The sequence below is a fragment of the Leptosomus discolor genome, chromosome 9 (genome assembly GCF_034619465.1).
Source record: "Leptosomus discolor isolate bLepDis1 chromosome 9, bLepDis1.hap2, whole genome shotgun sequence".
In the NCBI taxonomy this organism is placed as follows: domain Eukaryota; kingdom Metazoa; phylum Chordata; class Aves; order Leptosomiformes; family Leptosomidae; genus Leptosomus; species Leptosomus discolor.
The window spans coordinates 21,998,837-22,016,367 of record NC_141399.1 but is presented as its reverse complement, the minus strand read 5'-3'; the positions used below and the strand labels follow the sequence as shown (position 1 = coordinate 22,016,367).

At 35.2% G+C, this 17,531-nt stretch overlaps 1 protein-coding gene across 1 annotated transcript in view; it reads right to left on the bottom strand.

Annotated features, from left to right (window-relative positions):
* Positions 1 to 10,746: 10,746 nt before the first annotated feature.
* Positions 10,747 to 17,531, bottom strand: part of ATG7 (autophagy related 7) — a 47,936-nt gene continuing 41,151 nt past the window's right edge. The window contains exons 17-18 of the mRNA XM_086470068.1: positions 14,880 to 15,002; positions 10,747 to 10,788 (exon numbers count right to left, since the gene is read on the bottom strand). Of these exons, the coding sequence (XP_086326194.1) occupies positions 10,747 to 10,788; positions 14,880 to 15,002 (165 nt within the window). The remainder of the gene's footprint in view (positions 10,789 to 14,879; positions 15,003 to 17,531) is intronic.

The window sequence follows — 17,531 nt, the reverse complement described above, 5'->3', positions numbered from 1 at the left end:
CTTTAGAATACCGCCATGACTGCCTATAATGATAAAGCTAAACTAGACCACCCAGCAGCCATTCACATACGAAAGCTACAACAGATGTTCTCTAATTCTTTATCTGAATGAACCTCAGTTATTTAGCTTTCACAGTTCTTTCTAGTATTTCTTATAGTGAGCCAAAGTCATGCAAAGAGGCTTCTTTTGGAGGCTGGAAAGAAAATCTTACTTTGCATTTGCCCCTTCTTTGTCCATTATCTTTTTTAATTCTACTGAGAATTAAAATCAAGCCTCAATTTCATGATTGTCTGTCCCCGAAAACATGTACAAGATACCAGAATTTATTAGATTTAAGACTATTGCCTGTGGAGAAAGAGATTAAACTAGTTTCAGTGACTGATACACTCTACCTGCCAACTCTATTCTTCCAAAAATGTGAGCACAGTAAGCATAGGTATAGCAGTATTACAAGTATTTTGGTATGCACCATATGTGGCAAAAGGCAGATCCAGAGATTAGTAGACATAAATCACTCACCCAGGAAGAAAAATTGCCAGCTAAGACAACCAATATGAAACGCATGTTTTTATAAGGGGTATTCAAAAAAATAGTATTTGTGGGAAGAATGAGCCATAGTATAGCAAACTGCAAATACTACAGTTACTCAAAGTGAGAAGGCAAACGGAATCAGAATTTAGATGATTTTTTTTTAAATAATCAAGAAACATTAGCAAAACCAGCTGTTGCACTGCAATAATTTTAAATAGCTTTGTTATGCCTTCATATTCTCTTCCAGCAGTAGTTTTCTCTTTTTCTTTTTAACTTGCATTTTGGGTTTGCTGTTGCTGGCACACTGTCTCAGTAGACATGAGATAAATAAACTTTTCAACAACATAAACCCTTTTAAAACTGTATCTCTTAACCCCTATCCCCTTGAGATGTTGGAAACTAATTACTTAATTCTCTACAGGTTTACTCATGCATCCCTTCTCTATTTCTGTGACTTTTCTTTCTACTTTAGTTAAAAGAAAATAAATAAGCACCTTAGTAGTTACCACCATCTAAATCACAGTTTGTATCTTTTCCTTAACAATGTGGGTTTTGTATTTATTGATTAACCTACATAATTTCACAACTTCCAGGGGATCAAATTCATTGTTAGATAGGCTTGAGTCACCACTTTAAAATTACAGAAATTTATTTCATGTATAGTAAGTACTTAAACAGAATCTGTATTTTAAGATGACAAAGTACTAATGTGCTTGCACATATAGAGTATTTCTCCATAATTATTTCATTAGTCTCACTGCTTTAAGTTAATTCCAAATAGACTAGTTTTATTATCTTTACTTTTTTGTTTTAACTGGAATAGAGTCAATTCACCTCTTGTCTTAATTTGCTAGGAAAGTTATGTGCCATTAAATAATCATTTTGCAACATTTTACACTTCCATATTAAGACAATATCTGCATGTATACTTTCATACACAGAGATTTCAGCGTAACTGCTACACACAGCCTGAGTCCCCTGGGCTCACGGAAGGACTGAAACACACACTGGTACACAGTGCTTCAGCTGAGGACAATGCTGACGCATATATCCGAGGCGCGTTTGAAAAGGATTTTCATAGGTAAGTTACGGACTATTTTTAATAAATTTATTTTATGAAAACTGAGTCTGATTTACTTTTCTTTTCCCGCATTACAGATTCACAGTTCTATTTCTTTTACAAGAATCTCTCAGATCCCTCCACTTGTTCTCAGGCTTTCTTTAACTGGGCACAGACCTGTGTGCTCCCCTTCTCCCTGTGATCTGCGAAGTGATTTCTCCAGTCCCCTCTTTTAGAGCTAATAATAATTGTTCCTTCCAGATCTCTGGAACCTGATATATCTGCTTATTTTGATTGCTCTATTTGTTTAAATAGCAGACATTTGGCTCTGTGAGACTAAAGATAGGCAGCTCACAGAATCACAGAATGACTAAGTCAGAAGGGACCTCTGGACGGCATCTTGTCCAACCTCCTGCTCGAGGCAAGATCACCTAGAGCACACTGGATCATGCCTAGACAGCTTTTGAGTATCTCTGAGGATGGAGAGTTCACAACCCCTCTGGGCAACCTGTGAATCTAATCTAAAGTCTCATATAGGTAACCATTTTCTACTGAAAACCAATGACTACATGCAAAATTTGATTTTCATTTTTCACATTGTCAAAGAGTATCAAAATCAAGAATAAGGTCTAAGGACTTGCATTTGGCCTTCCTGCCTTCGGTGACAAAGTGCTAGTACGCTGAGAAAGCTAGAGACAAAACTAGTAATATTTGCTTCATATATATTCTTACTCAATGTTTTAGCCATGATTCTCACTTCATTCAAAGGCTTGCAGCTCAACCTAACTTTTTTTAAGAGCACTTCAAGGTCTAGCATTTTCCCCTTATCAAAGTCATTCATATTTATCCAGTAACACTGCATTATTTTAAGGTTGTTGTATAACAACTAAACTACTTTTAAAATCATCATCACACCTGTAGAATGACAAAAGTTTCCCTGTATATGGAAACAATATAATAAACTCAGTAACTCACGAGCTGCTACGGACTCATGACCTTTGAAGTACAGTTTCAGTGTCCCAGACTCAATACCTAGTGACTGCAACAACTCATCCCTAGTTTGAAACACATTAATTAATACCTAGAGTGGAGTTTTTAAAGGTTGAGACACCAAGAAAACAGCCTCATCCTAATTTTATTTTTTTTAAATGTTACATTCTCCAAACCTAAAAATGAAACTTTTTTCTCTGGGCAAAAATTTTATTGCATACATAACACCATAGACTTTTTCTGATGCCTCTTCATGAGGTCAGTCACAACTTCCATTTACAAGGAAATGACTTTCCATCAGTTTGCTCTTAAATCAACTGAAAGAAATCACTGCTAAGGAAAAATTATCACTGAAGTGATAAGATAAGCAATCCTTATCTTCTCAGGCACAAATCGGCTAGTCTTGGAATCAAATCTGGGTTTTAACTATGGAATTGGTCATTAATTTTTATCACTCCTAAGCTGTGGTCTCTCCAGGACTCCAGCCAATTCCATAAAAACAAGTATGTTGCACAGCAGATTTCAGCTAGAAGCCGTTATAAAGTGTTCAAGGAAAAGATGTAAAAAAGAAGCTTCAGGAGAACCTGAACTTGAGTAAGGCAAAGGAAATATCAGCACTTCATAGAGATGTTTATTGAAGTGTAAATACCAGGAAAATATTCAGAATCAAATAGAAAGAAAATCCTGGCAAGTAAGAGCTAAGTTAGTCCTAACTTTAAAGGCTATTCAAATTTGCCTGTTTTATAAATCTCTGCAAAATTAGTGTCAACTTTAGCCAACAATATTTGCACTATAGTAGCAATATGGATTTAAATCTTTAAACAGTCATGCTTGTAAAATTATTCCATACTTCATAAAGAAAGAAACCCTAAGACACTGTGAAAAATTGAGAAGCAGTTTACAAAGGGTTTTCCACATGAGTTTCCATGTAGGAATAGGCCTTAATGTTGATGTTTTGTTATTAAAATTTGTGATGCTTAATTTCCTCTGATTGTCATGTGAAAGTGAATTAGCAATCACTGGCACTAAAGAAAAGTTGTGGTAAATCTGCATGATTTTTCAACAACTCTTTACATTGTAATCAACTTCATCTATTATCACTCACTAATTCCACTTGTATTTACAGGAAAATCAATAGTTTACAAAGTTGGAAAAGAAGCTGCTACTGTTTGTACAGAAAGCTCTCTTAGTCAAAACTACATCTTGACAATAATAGAATACCAATGCACTTGGTATATGTGATAATTGACAGCACAAGTTCTTTTGCACAACTCTAACATGAGTGCCTTAAGAGAAGTTTGAGACACATTTCCAGAGGAAATATAAATTGTCAGAAGAATGCAAACATAGTTAACAATTAAATACTCTTGTGGACAACATTTAATGGTCTACAAGATGAACAGAGCTCATTAAAAACTGGGGGGATGGAGCATATTCATACACAATACAGTAACTCAATTAACATTCAAACATTCAACAGTTTAGTGAATGCAGAGGCAGACTTGTCTCAAGAAATTCATAGCACCTTTGGGTAAGGCTACAACAGTATATGTTTATTGAAATTGGCATCTGGTAGTAATTTGTCCAGCAGCAAACTTTTTCTTTTTTTTACTCCAATGATCTACAGGGGCCCATACACTCTGCAACTGTTTGCTTGCACGAAGATGCACGTTGTATAATTTATGTTCTTAATTATAAAACAAAGTTTATCAGCATGTTTGTCTGTGTTGTGTCATTTCTTATTCTTCACATGAGAATAACAGAATGCATCTTGAACAGTCTATTAATTCTTCATTGTAACAAAATATATTGGAATGGAAGAGATTTAATCCCTAAATTATTTTACTTCTCCTTTCTTTATTGGAGATTTTTCTTTTAGAGAAAAAGGAATCAACATAGTTTGAAAGTCTTTCTAGATGAGAATGCAGGTTTTAATCCTAATTTGCCAAATATTGTTTTAGTAATAATACACCTCATTCAAAATTATTTTTGAATAATATTTTTTGAATAATTGAATTTTGAATAATATTTTTTGAACTGCCAAAAGGCAGTTTTATTTTTCTAACGTCTCCTCCGCATAAACTAGCAAGGTATTTTGGAAAATGCAACTCTTGTCCTCACCACCTATCTAAGCACAAATCCCACAAGGAAGGAAAAATGATTAGAGTTCAAATACACAGCAATTTTTAAAAGCACTTAGTCATTGTAAGGTGTGACACACTAGATGTATCATTTGCCTGGGTCTCAAATGTAAAGGAGACCTGGAACTTTTTGGTACACCTTGAGTAAAAGGAGTCAGGGACAGCTGACGTCCATAATCTCTATTCCCATAAAGCGGAAGTGCAAGAAGATTCAGAAGAACTGAATTTTTGCAGCAGAAAGGTTCATCATTAAGCTGCCTTAACTTTCCCTGCCCTTTACACAACTTGAATTAAGAAGCTTATGTCTCATTACTTTTTTTACTTGTGGGCGTAAAAATGCCCCATTGCAGTAACACTAGTATTTGGAGCAGCAAAGAAGCAGAGAGCAGAGGGACACATTAAGACATTCTTTCTACAGGAACAAGATCATAATCACTTGTTATTTCTCCTTTTGTTTATCACATACCAACAGTTAATGCTGCAGTTACAAAGAAAAATCAGATCCCAATCATAGTTAAACAATTACCTTTTTTTATGATAGAACCATAATATGAACCTCTAATCAGTGCAGATTACCAAAACGTTAGAAAGCTATTCCACAGAAATTTACTTCAGGGATTTTTGAAACTAATTACAATGAGACAGAGTTCTCTGACAAAGTTTTTATTTTTATCTATACGTTATTGTTACTGTCTTCACTAAACAATGTGACTTCAGTGGCATTTAATTTCATTAATCTTATCAGGATTACAGTCAGGTCTTGCTTATTCACTTTGCAAAGCAGGCACTGACAGGAATCAGAGACTATCTGAACCTTTGTAAACGGAATGTGAAAGGATTAGGTACAGTACATTCTGTACACTCCTATCAGCTTGCTGTTGCCTACACCCTTGGAGCTATGGAAAACCCAAATCCACTGAAAATACCAAACCATATTAGGATATTCAAAAGAGAAATATATGGTATCTTGATTTAACATAACAGGGATGTGATGATTTGACAGCAGCACTGCTCAAAGGCCATTTGAACCAGCTTTCAGACAGATGCAGAGCAATAACAAAGGCAGGTGATGGGAAGACAGGTTTGAGTGAACATTTAGATATAACAAAACTAGTATTTGTAAAGCGTTTTCTATGTCAAAGCAGCTGGACAACTCAATATTAGGATAATATAAATAAATACAAATACTGTAGAATAATGTCAACAAAGTACAATATATATTATGACCTCTTTTTCTACATATACTCTCTTCTGTATACATGTAGTAATTAAAGAGCAAAAGTGTGAGAGGTAGAGTTGCACACTATTATTCTTACTGTTACCAAATCTTTGATACTTTTTCTCTCCTACTATAAACTTTGACACTGTATTAAATATAAAAGTCATGAGCAGCACTCATTTCAACTACTTAGTGACAGACTGCTGCAAACTGACTGCTGAAGTACATAGCTGAGAACATGGAGAAGTTATTTTACCATTTTAAGCAAGAGAAGATTGAGTATTAAATCTATCAGTGGCTCTTATTAGCCAGGTAACAAGTACCTCTCTCAAACATGTGGTTTGTGTCTTAAAGTATTAGTCCTCTTCTAGATAGACAGAAGTGGAAATACAGTACAAGGAGATAAAAGAATAGAAGCCAAAACCATTTGGATCCAATTATGAAGAAAGATTTTAGGATCTCAGCATGTAACTCCCCACAAATTTCAAGGTGTGAGACTCCTAGAAAATTAGCCCAGAATTTACAGGAAATTCATGTTCATAGCTCCACTCTTTTGAAGTGATACATCATTGCAGTGTTTTAGGCATGATTGTTCAGCATTGCTTTACCTTAAAACTCTGGATAAGCATCAGAGAGGAGGAAAAACACTTTGCAAAAACTTCATCTCCATGCACAACCTAGTAGATTTTCTAACTTCTTTGATGACCTTTCTTTACCTTCAGATTATATAGGATTACATTTTGTGTCTATGCTTGCTGATGGAGCAGCCAAAACACTCAAGACGGTATTTCCTTACCTATATACAGCGCAGGTGAAACAGAAACTGGAAAATTACATCAAGATATTATGCAATAGAGATGAGCCGCACTTCTGTCTCACTCAAGTGTCAGAAGGGTGGGAATGCTCCTGGAGAAACAGTTTTATCTTTGTTACATTGGGAAAAATGCACTTACTGTCCAATGCAGGAAAAAAAAAAAGGAATGATAGGCAATACCCAACATGGTGATAGCATGGTGCTGCATTTGCACCTGCTTCATGCCCTATCTTTAGTTAACTCCAAGAAAACACTCTTTTTCAGTCCTCCCCTACCACATCTGACAGTTGAATCCTCACTGCTTTCTCATGAACTTCTTAAGTGTTGTTAATAATTTTTATGAATCCCTCACAAACTTCAGATTGCTGAAGTCTTCAATGCCATAGAATGGTGTGCATAGATTGTGGAGGCGCTACACTAGCCATTTCAGTTACACAAATCATTTCTAACTTCTTCACCTTGTAATGTCAGACACTGGCAAAGAAGTTATGCCAGAATGTCAAACCTCTTCAATCATACTAATACTGATTCATTCTGATGGATCATTATATGTGAAAATCAGGGGTATGTCCTCTTCTGCCTTATGGAAGACAATAGTAAAAAATGTAATTAAGTGTACTAAGTTCCTTAGAGGCATGATTAGTTTCTAAAGACAGCAATAAATCCATTTGTCAGATTCTACAGCTTTAGTATAGCAGTTCACTTCAAAATTTTGGGTACTATGTTCATCATTAAGATTTTAGAATATTTTTAGTTAAAGTACAATATCATTTACTATCACAGCACAAATTGAAGCATTACTTTATCAGTTCAAATACTCCTTGTTTAGATACTGATCTAATGAGAGCAATTAAAATAATTCATAAAAAAGGAAACTAGGATACCTTTGCAACTGTACTTGAGGTGCTGTTATTGTTAAAATGGGAAACATTAGAAAGCACAGACACTTTGAGCCTTCTTGGTAGAGAATGTCTTGATATTGAACAGTACTAACCTCCACTGATCAATACTATTTATAAAGAGGACAAACAATCCTGAATTATTATTTAAACAAGCCAGTACCCAAAGTTGCACAGGCATTATGAAGAACGCAGACTAAATATCAACACTACAGCAGTTTCACAGCACCTGGAAAGGTGCTATAGCACTAAGGCTAATTTTTTTTTTTTTTTTTATAGCTGACTATTTGTTGCATAGCTTTTCCCTTCACATAAAAACCAGAATTTATAAGTTTATTCATAGCAGTACTTTCCAGCTTATAGCTGTGCAAGATTTACTGTGAAATTTTATAGAGAGATCGATTTAAACTCTATCAGTGTTTTGGCACTATGACAGCAATTCACAGTCTAATACATGAAAAAAAAATTACCATCTGTTGCTAACCCAAATGCCATTATTCCATGTCTTTCAGTGGCTTTAGTCTAAATTTTTTTTACATACCTGAGATTTAAAACAAAAAAAGACAGCTTGGTATCAACAGCAGTTTAAATATTAAAAAAAAAAAAAATCTTTAAACTCAATAGTCATAATTTCCTCTATCTCTGCCCCCAAGTATTAATTTTTACATCTACATTTTCAGAGTTTCATTTAATTTGACTAACAACTAAACAAGTTTAATAAATCTATCAATCTATGCAGCTCATCAGTAGCACTTGTTATTGAAGGATGCCAGCATGTACAAGTCAAAACTTGCAAGAAAAAATATTTTATAAGGTTGTTTCATGTTTTTGAAACCAGGTCACACAGCATGTTTATGACAATGTACACTTAGTCATTTGAAGCGATATGGGTAGCATTTCTATAGCTGTCCTCACTTTTAAAATCTCTTTTTGGTATTCAAACACTAACAAGGGTTGACTGATGGAAATATGTCTGTAACTGTAACACTCCAAGCTCTGGTCTTACAGGACTCTCAGCTCAGAAGACTGGCAGGCTCTCATCCATGAGCTCTTCCTTGAAGCATTCCTGTGGCACGGTACACTCAAAGAAATCTTTCCATTCTGTACAACCCTGCAATCAACTGTCTTCTCCCGTCTTTCCCTTGGCTTCAACTAAGTAAAAATATATCCAAATATATCACGAAACATGAGTATCTGTGCACACTGGTTGCTGATGTAAGTCCTAGGAAGAGCATTTGAGCATTAGTAGTAATAATAATTGAAGTTATCGGTAAAAGTTATCAGAAGAAAGACAAAGAAATCATGTTTTGGTATGAAACAGAAGAAACACTTCACGGATATTTCTCAATTCTTCAAAGAGCAGCATAATGTATCAGCATAAAGACCATTCTTGGGCTTGTTCAAAGGCTCAACTCTGAGCTATTTTGTGTTGATGTAACAATTACCTCTCCTTGGCAAAATTTCAACAGCAGAAATACCATAGATTCAGCAGAACTTTGTCTGGAAGACAGAACTACTAAATCTATTTTAGGCATGTAACAGCAAAACATAATAACCAAAATGCACTGGAAATTTACATACATTTTAAAATTCACCATAACAGAGACTCATTTCTCATTTGGACTGTGTTCACCAGGAATTTTTTTTTTTCAGAAAAAAAGGTACCGTTATTTGAACATCTGGGAAATCGTGCTTGATGAATGAAGAAAAATGATGACACTCATTGACATCATGAGAAAAGTCAAAAAGAAAAAAACAACCCACCTCCTGAAAGAAAACAGATTAATCTCTTAAATTCTTAAGAAAGAGATTCTAGGGCAGGGCTGAATCTGTCAAAGTGAATTTCTCCTGAAAAACACCAGATTAAAAACAGGAAGGAAAACAAAAAAGCTCACAGACACAGAAAAGTCGCAAATATTAATTTTAGTCTATCCATCAGCAGTCTTTTTTTGTAGGAAATTTTCAGAACATCAGGTAAAATTCTGTTCTGCATACTGCTTAGCTAACAGCAAAAAAATCGTTCAATTAGAGAACTATTATAATATTGTTGAAGTGGGGTTTTTCTGTTTTGTTTGGGATTTTTTTTTTTTTGGCTATTCATATGTTATTGTTTCAGCATCAAATATGTTGCATAATATAATGCAGAATCAAAACCAAGCATGATATTTTTAATAGCAAAGCACATCGGAAATTCTGAATTTTCTTCCAAATTCGGATAAGCACAAAGTTCTCTTAATACCAGCTGCCTATTATACAGTTAAGCCCTGTTCCCCAAGAAACAACTGAAAAAATGGTCAGGCACAAACTTCAAGTAAGTGCAGAATCAGAATAAAAAAGGGTTTTCTATATTTTCTCCTATTCAAAGAGCTCACTAGCATGATTTTTTTTTAAAAAAAGTAATCCTACCCTTCTATAGGATAAGAGTTCTAATCTGTATTGTTTGGGATATAGTAAACCAGCACAGCAAGAGGATTTGGCAAATACCAAATAGGATTCATTTATTGACCACAAGAACTTGTCACAGAAACTACAGATACTACGGAGCACATAGCAAGAGACAAAAAACTTGAAGTACAAAATTACTGGAGTAAAATAACACAGACATCATGACCTGCTGGCACCAACACTGACCTTTACAATCACATTCAGAAATACAAGTTCTGGTCTAGATTTGACTTTTTCCAAAATTCTTTATGACCTCTTACATTGCAAGTTCCACCACTTTGGGTTTTAATCAGTCATAAAACAAAGTGAAAATTCTATTTCTTTAATGTATTTTATGATTTTCTTTCATCCTGATTAAAGCAGAAAGTATAGTAAAGCTTCCTAAAGTATCCAAGTAATTTAGGAATTGAAATCCAAAGTAAGAATACGTATTTATTCTTGGGTCTTATTAAGAACACAGAGAAATTAAGTTTCTGTACTTCGGAAAAAGTCTTGTGCAGAAATTCAACTACACATACTACAGTAAATTCATGCAAAAATTGCATTTTACCACTATTATTGCTCCTTCTATCAATGCATTTCAATAGATGCTTCACTCCCAGTGATTTCAAGAGCACTTGCATACATTCAAGTAAGGATAAGCCTCGTTACTTTGTTAATTTGGTCTTGGAGAACAGTGGCAGCTGTTTCTGAAGAAAAAGGGCAACAATAAAATGTGTACCTTAAAGTTTCTCAGAAAAATCTTAGATGGGAATGGTTCTTCCACACTAGCTTACTCCACTATAGAATCATCTTGATTATGGGTTTTATTAATGAGTCAGTTTTCACTTTCAGAAGTGTGCCACATCAGTAAAAATTAACCTTTAACACACAGTGGTCGAGTGCATATCAGGAAAGCTTAATTTTAGACTACATTAAACACAAAGAGATCTCTACACCAGCAAAACCCAATACACTTTTCAGGGTTAAGTCTGGTGTATGTGTCAAGCAAACCAGCTTAGAGATGCACTGGGATATGCAACCATCATTAGGCAGCCCAGCCAAGTTCTGAACTGGAAGCCATTCCAGTTGTCCTGTCTCCAAATCAATGCCTCCAATTTCTGATTAAGAATTCAAGAGATGCAGAGGCTTTCTCTATTTTAAGCCCACCTATTAAACACAACTACACACCGACCAAGTTAAAAAGTTTAGGTTAGGAGTAAGGAGAGAAAGTGATCTGGAAAACAGCAGTGCAATTCTTACATGAGCTTAGGCAGCTCCTAAAGTGAACTGTATCCAGTGGAAACAAGGTCTAAGTGCTGACATAGGAGTTTCCCACAGCTTCTATTGGCCTTCAAAGCCATGCGTGTCATTAGAGTCTCTTGCTGAAGCTGTATATAAATATCTAACTGGTATTAAAAAAAAAAAAAACAAAAAACAAAAAACCAAAAAATGTTCCACAGAACCTAAATTAAAGCCAGATGTGGTAAAACCAGATGCTTGAAAGTTACTGTCATTTCAAGACAGAATAGAAACACTTACTCATTTTATTATTTACTGAGTAAATTGTCATGTTAAGTGAGTCTTGTAGAAGACTGATAATTTCTTCATGCTTCTCATGTTAAAGAAACAGGTGCTCTATTGACTAAAACTCCTGCAATGAGTATCAAATTTGAACCACAAACTAAATCTGTGTTATGATTCCTACTCTGGTTGCACATTCTTATCAGTCATTTTAAAAAGATAAAGTATGCTGGGATGGTATTAATACTTAGGTCAACAGCACAGCACTGGAACAGGAAATTGAACAATGCAAGTTGTAAAGATATTCAGTAAGTGAAATGTCTTCCATATCTTACTGCAAATTGTATTGCTTTAACCTGGGCAAACACAGTCTGTGCTAGCATGTAGGGAGCTAAGGTTTTCATGGAAACTTCAGGCCATCCAAAAATGTTTTATTTAATGTAGTCAGTCACTCCTACAGGATACGTATGGCTTACCTAGAATCTCTAAGCAACCCAAAACATAGAAGCAATTCTTCAAAATTAGTTTAGTATTTAGCTCATTAAAGCACTTAGACGCACACATCATAAAAGCAGCTAAGCATTTGTTAAGTGAACTAAAAAAAAAAGAAAGAGGTTAAACGTGTGATTTAACTTAAATGCAATATACTGAAGCGTAGGACCAGCATGACGAAACCTCCAGTTCTTCTGACCACAACAAAACATTCTGAGCAAAACATTCAATTAAACGCTCTTAATGAAGCAACATTTTGAGACCAATTTTTTTTTTAAAAAAATAACTGTGTAGTTTCCCTATCAGATGCAAGTGTATTAGCCTAATATCCGTGATTCTATCTATGGAATTCCAACATAATTATGACATGCCTGCAGTAAATTTAAGGTTGGATCACATGTAACTTTGCAAGACTATTTTCTTCACAGTGGAGCAAGGGCACTGGTCAAATTTTAACAGATAGGAGGACAAGAATATCTTCAGTTACTAGAAGCCATTTTTATGGTCTCTGAACCCAACAATCATCTACAAAATCTCTTCAAAGAGTCTGAATGCAGAAAGGCAAGTAAATTCTCAACAGAACAATCAAATATTCTAATAACCACAATAGGCCATACATGTCTTATGAAACCTCTCTCACTACTTTTGTTGCAGTTTTTAATACCATGTATCAAGAATATCTTAAATCAATCCAAAGAGCACTGATCTTAATATAATGCCTCAATTTTAGAGAATACATTCTGCCAACAGCAGCTCAAAAGTAGCCAGAAACCTGAAAAAAATATTTTCAAGTCTTCAAATTCAGCAATATTAATTTATAAATTGCACCAACTGCACTGTATGAGAAAAGACAGTTCAAAATACAAGAACAATTCAGCAGAAAATACACTAACAGCACTCTCCCATGCACCTAAAAATTTTAAAAACTGCCCCAGACTACATACTGAGGGGGCAGCTGAGGACAAAAAAAACACCTCTACTTTTCACTCTCAACAGCAGCAACATGTCTTCTAATCCGAAGAAAGCAAACATGCCGCAGAATCTGCAAATAATCTGTCTGATGGACTTTATCATTGATATTAAAACAGTTAATCCCGATAAAACAGATAGAGTTTTTGCAAAAATACAGCAGTGCTACGGGGAAGCAATCAAGAAAAGTCACTAGCTCTGTGGTAGTTGGGCTAATTTGGAGGCATTAGCTCTGCAAATATTTTGTATGTCAGTTTTTTCACCTGTGAGCAATGATTTCAATGCATAAACCTCACTGTTGAGCCCAAAGATTTTTGAAAGAACACTAATTCCATTTCGCATGTTAAACTTTGAACCTCAGTAACTTGCAACAAACTTACACCAGACTCTACATTTTGTAAAGAATATCTAAAACTTTATAAACAAACACCCGTATACATTCTGAAGCTGTAAAAGAAATTTATTAATTAATATCTACAAAATAATGCATTACTAACTAGGGCAATTATAACTGTTTTGAATGCTATCATTAGCAGCCTAAAAGTCAGGTTTGGAATCAGATTACACTCACTCTTATTGTTAATGAGTAGCACCTGTTAAATGGTATTTGTTTTCCTTTCTTGGATCCATCTCATATATATTTAAATTTTTCCTAGGTATCACAAAGCTGGTTTAAGAATGCATCAGCTATTTCACAGTTTAATGTCTCCAGCATCTGCACCAATTATTTAAAAAAGGTTAAAACATGAAACAGAAAGCCACGTCGTTGTTATCCCCCACAAACCTTATTAAGCAACACTGTGAGCCACTTCCAGCTGAAAAAACAGCTATACCCATTTACACAGGCTACAGTAACTGAATAATCACTTCTCAAAGCCAGCTTTGGAAACGTCCATGTGATATGACAACACCAAAATCAAATTATAGATGTAGAAAGTACAGACATTTGCAGACGGAGTAAGGATTATAAACCCTTATTAAAAAACCTCTCAAAGTATTAAGACAGATACCTGTTTAATTTTTGATGGGACAAACTCAACAGCACAACTCTTTAGACAGGGTTATTGCCCGTGATAACAAAACATACCCTAATTTCATTCCACATTACAACTTTAGTCGCTAGACAAATAAACATCATTGTTTCCCCATATTATAATCCATCAAGCTGTATAACAATTTATTTCCTTACACCACATAACACAAGTCACCTGTTTTCTTTAAAAGCAATACTTGAAAACTCAGATATAAAAAGTTATGATTAATTCAAGAGAATGCCTAAGCTACCTAGGAACCTGTGTAAATACCTTGGTTCTGGGCTATGTGCTATCATACTGCCTATTATCAGCCCTGGTATATAGTACTTCTAATGCTTGCACAAACGGCAGTTTACAACTGCCAGTGAAACAGACTCTAAAAGATGACAGGAACTTTCCTGATATAAATTCAGAACTGTCAAACAACAACTGTTACATAAAATATTTCTGTAATTTCACAAAAATATGACAAGAATAAAATGAATAATAATAGTACTACACATTTCTAACTGGCCTTCTAACATGCACCCCGTCATCTATTCTTAAAAAAGGATGGTCTTTCACATCCAACAATATTTCTTATTCTATAACATTAAGAGGACACCTCTTATCTCACTGGATGGAATATGCACATGGCTTGTATAAATCACTGTGTAAATCAAATACCTCTGCTCGATTCTATCGGTGATTCATTCAGTCACATGGTTATAAAGCAGAACATAAAACCAAGCACCCTTTACTGCCAGCTGTTCATTCTTAACATCCACATTGTGTTTTCTTACCTCAGCAGCCTGTGTCTCCTGGTGTAATAAAGTTAGACCTGTCAAGTCTTCTAAGAAGGAATGTGAAGAATTAAAAACTTTAGCTAGGAAATTAAACCCGTCTCGTTCATACTGGTTGAGGACCTGTCAAACAAACAAACAAACAGAAAAGTATTTAAAATATAATGCCCATAATGTGATTCATCATGATATTTTGCTCACAAAACACAAGTACAATCTTTCTGAACACTGAGAAAATGACTGTATATTGTAAACAGGTAAAAATTACAGAGAAAAGAGCGATCATTTCTCCCATCTCAGTTTCTAAAGTGGGGAAAGGTAGAGGTAAGAGGGAAGTGAGGTTTAAATTTTCCTTGTTTCAATGTATTTTTAAGATTATAAGAAGATGGATGATATTGCAACTAAGTTTTTCTTCTTGCTAAGTCATGAAAGGAATATTTGAGTTACACAAAACACAGTAAAACACACTGTTCCAATGTATCAGTTAAGGGAAAGAAGCATGCTGGGATAAACTGAAAAATTGTCCGAGTCAGTGTCGAAGTCCAACATCCTCCCAGTCTCCAGAGATTCATGGTTCTGAGAATATTGTATCTTAAAGCACTCTATTTTCCTACTCTAATTTTCCCCGTTTATTTTGAGACCTTATAGACTCCTACAAGAATTGTGAGGAAGGTTTTAGCCTATGCTCTTCTCCAACCCCTGACCATATAGAATTTTATTTCATGCAGCTTTAGCTTAAATAGCTATTTGTCACGCTGATTCCATCAAGTACAATGGAGATTGAGGATAGAAAAGGTAAATGACGAAAGATGAACAAGAATCTGCAAGTTTTGTGAAAGCAGGCAGCAAGAAAATGGAAGGAACTTATGATCAAGCATCGTCAGTATCCATTGTTTTCCTATTTTCATTCTGAGTTCTACCACTAATCATTTAATATCCTGCTATGCTGTCACCAGTCTCACAGATGAAGCAGCTGAGCTTAACTAACTGCAAAGCCACTTTTCCTATAGAAATTCACATAGCAGAGCAGGATGCATGCAGGGACTTCAGAAACACACAATGTTTTAATACAAAGAAGCAGTATATACAACATCAGAGATAGAGAGGTAGGGGAAGGATCACCAGGATCATGCCATACAGAGAAGATGCAAGCTTTTCAGAAGAGTCCATGGAATAGCTTTACCTATGAAATGGAATGCCTGCCAAAATCCTTTTACTGTGAGAGCTTTTCTCAACGGTTACATCTTCATGTCAATTATCATCTTCCTCAGAGAAATCCACATCAGTTCAGGAGTGAAGAACAGAGAAAGGGGCTAATGATCAGGCAGTTTCACAGATGGCTGTTATTTTTTAGAATGATGATCCTTTCCAAAACCCACCATGTGTAAAAGTCAGCACCTCTTCCAGTTCTGATTCTGATAATCTACTCCTGCCTCTCACTGTCCCAAACACATACGCTGTTCCTGTATATTTAAACCCTGTGTATGTCTTATATGTCTTATGTCCCTGCACGAGTCCCTCTTTACCTTTTTTTTTTTTTTTTACAAGCAACATTGCATTGCTGTCATATCACGCTTTTCAGAAAGTGTCCTCTGCAGACAGTGGGGTATAGCTGTACTTGAAAAAAGCTCCAGCATAAACCCAACACTTATTAAATGCCAGAGAATCCACAAACAACTGCATCTCTAACTGATTAGTCATGGGAAAAGCACTATAATCAGCCATTAAGACAGGACTCCTGTGCTCAAAGAAATACCTTATTTTTCATTCTCTGATGTATAAATTGCCAAACAAATCACAATATTGTGCCCATCGACATCCTCTTACAGTTTATCTGTGCAAATCATATATCTCTTTTTAACTTATCTCATTTTGGTATATTTTTGCAGAATGATCCTAAGTAGAAGATAGAAAACAATGCAAAGCAGAGAATGGGACAACTTCACCGTTCTGTCTGAGATGTGTCCTCTCAATATTATCCATTATATATAGTGAAATCGCTCTGTGGATGCGCACATTTAATGACTACTCTGCGTTTCAAAATTGTAGTAAAACCACCGTATGTGCAAGAGTCTCTTGCATCTGGCTCTTTGTGTAACACTATATACAGACATCAACTCACAAACTTGGATCGCATTCACAGCCCTGCCTGTATGATAATCCTCAAAGCAGCATTATCAAATGTGTCGCTGTTGCTTTAATTTGTTGGAGCCACAACGCAGAGCTTACAAGACATCTTTTTGGTGTTGTAGGCCAACTACAGTTCATAGTACATCAAAACAATATACAGCCTATACACAATGAAACTGTAGCCTTATTCTAAAATATTACAGCATATCAAAGAAATGCAGGGACAACAACAACAAGATATTTTGGTGTCTTCCCACAGATAAAAATTGCTAAAAGTTGTATACTACCTTAGGATATGCAAATATTATAAATAGAGCAGGAAACCAAGTACAACCCTTCTATATATGAGAATCAAATAGCTTTCAAATCTAGTTGATTTTGCTACTCAGCTAACTATGCCTTGATCCTCATTTCTAAAGAACTCTGACTCAAGCCTGAAGTGAAAATTTCCAGGTATTGCTTCCTCAGTAAGTAGGTTACTTCAGTGTGCCAGGGTGCTCTGTATAAACTCCCTGTTTTATT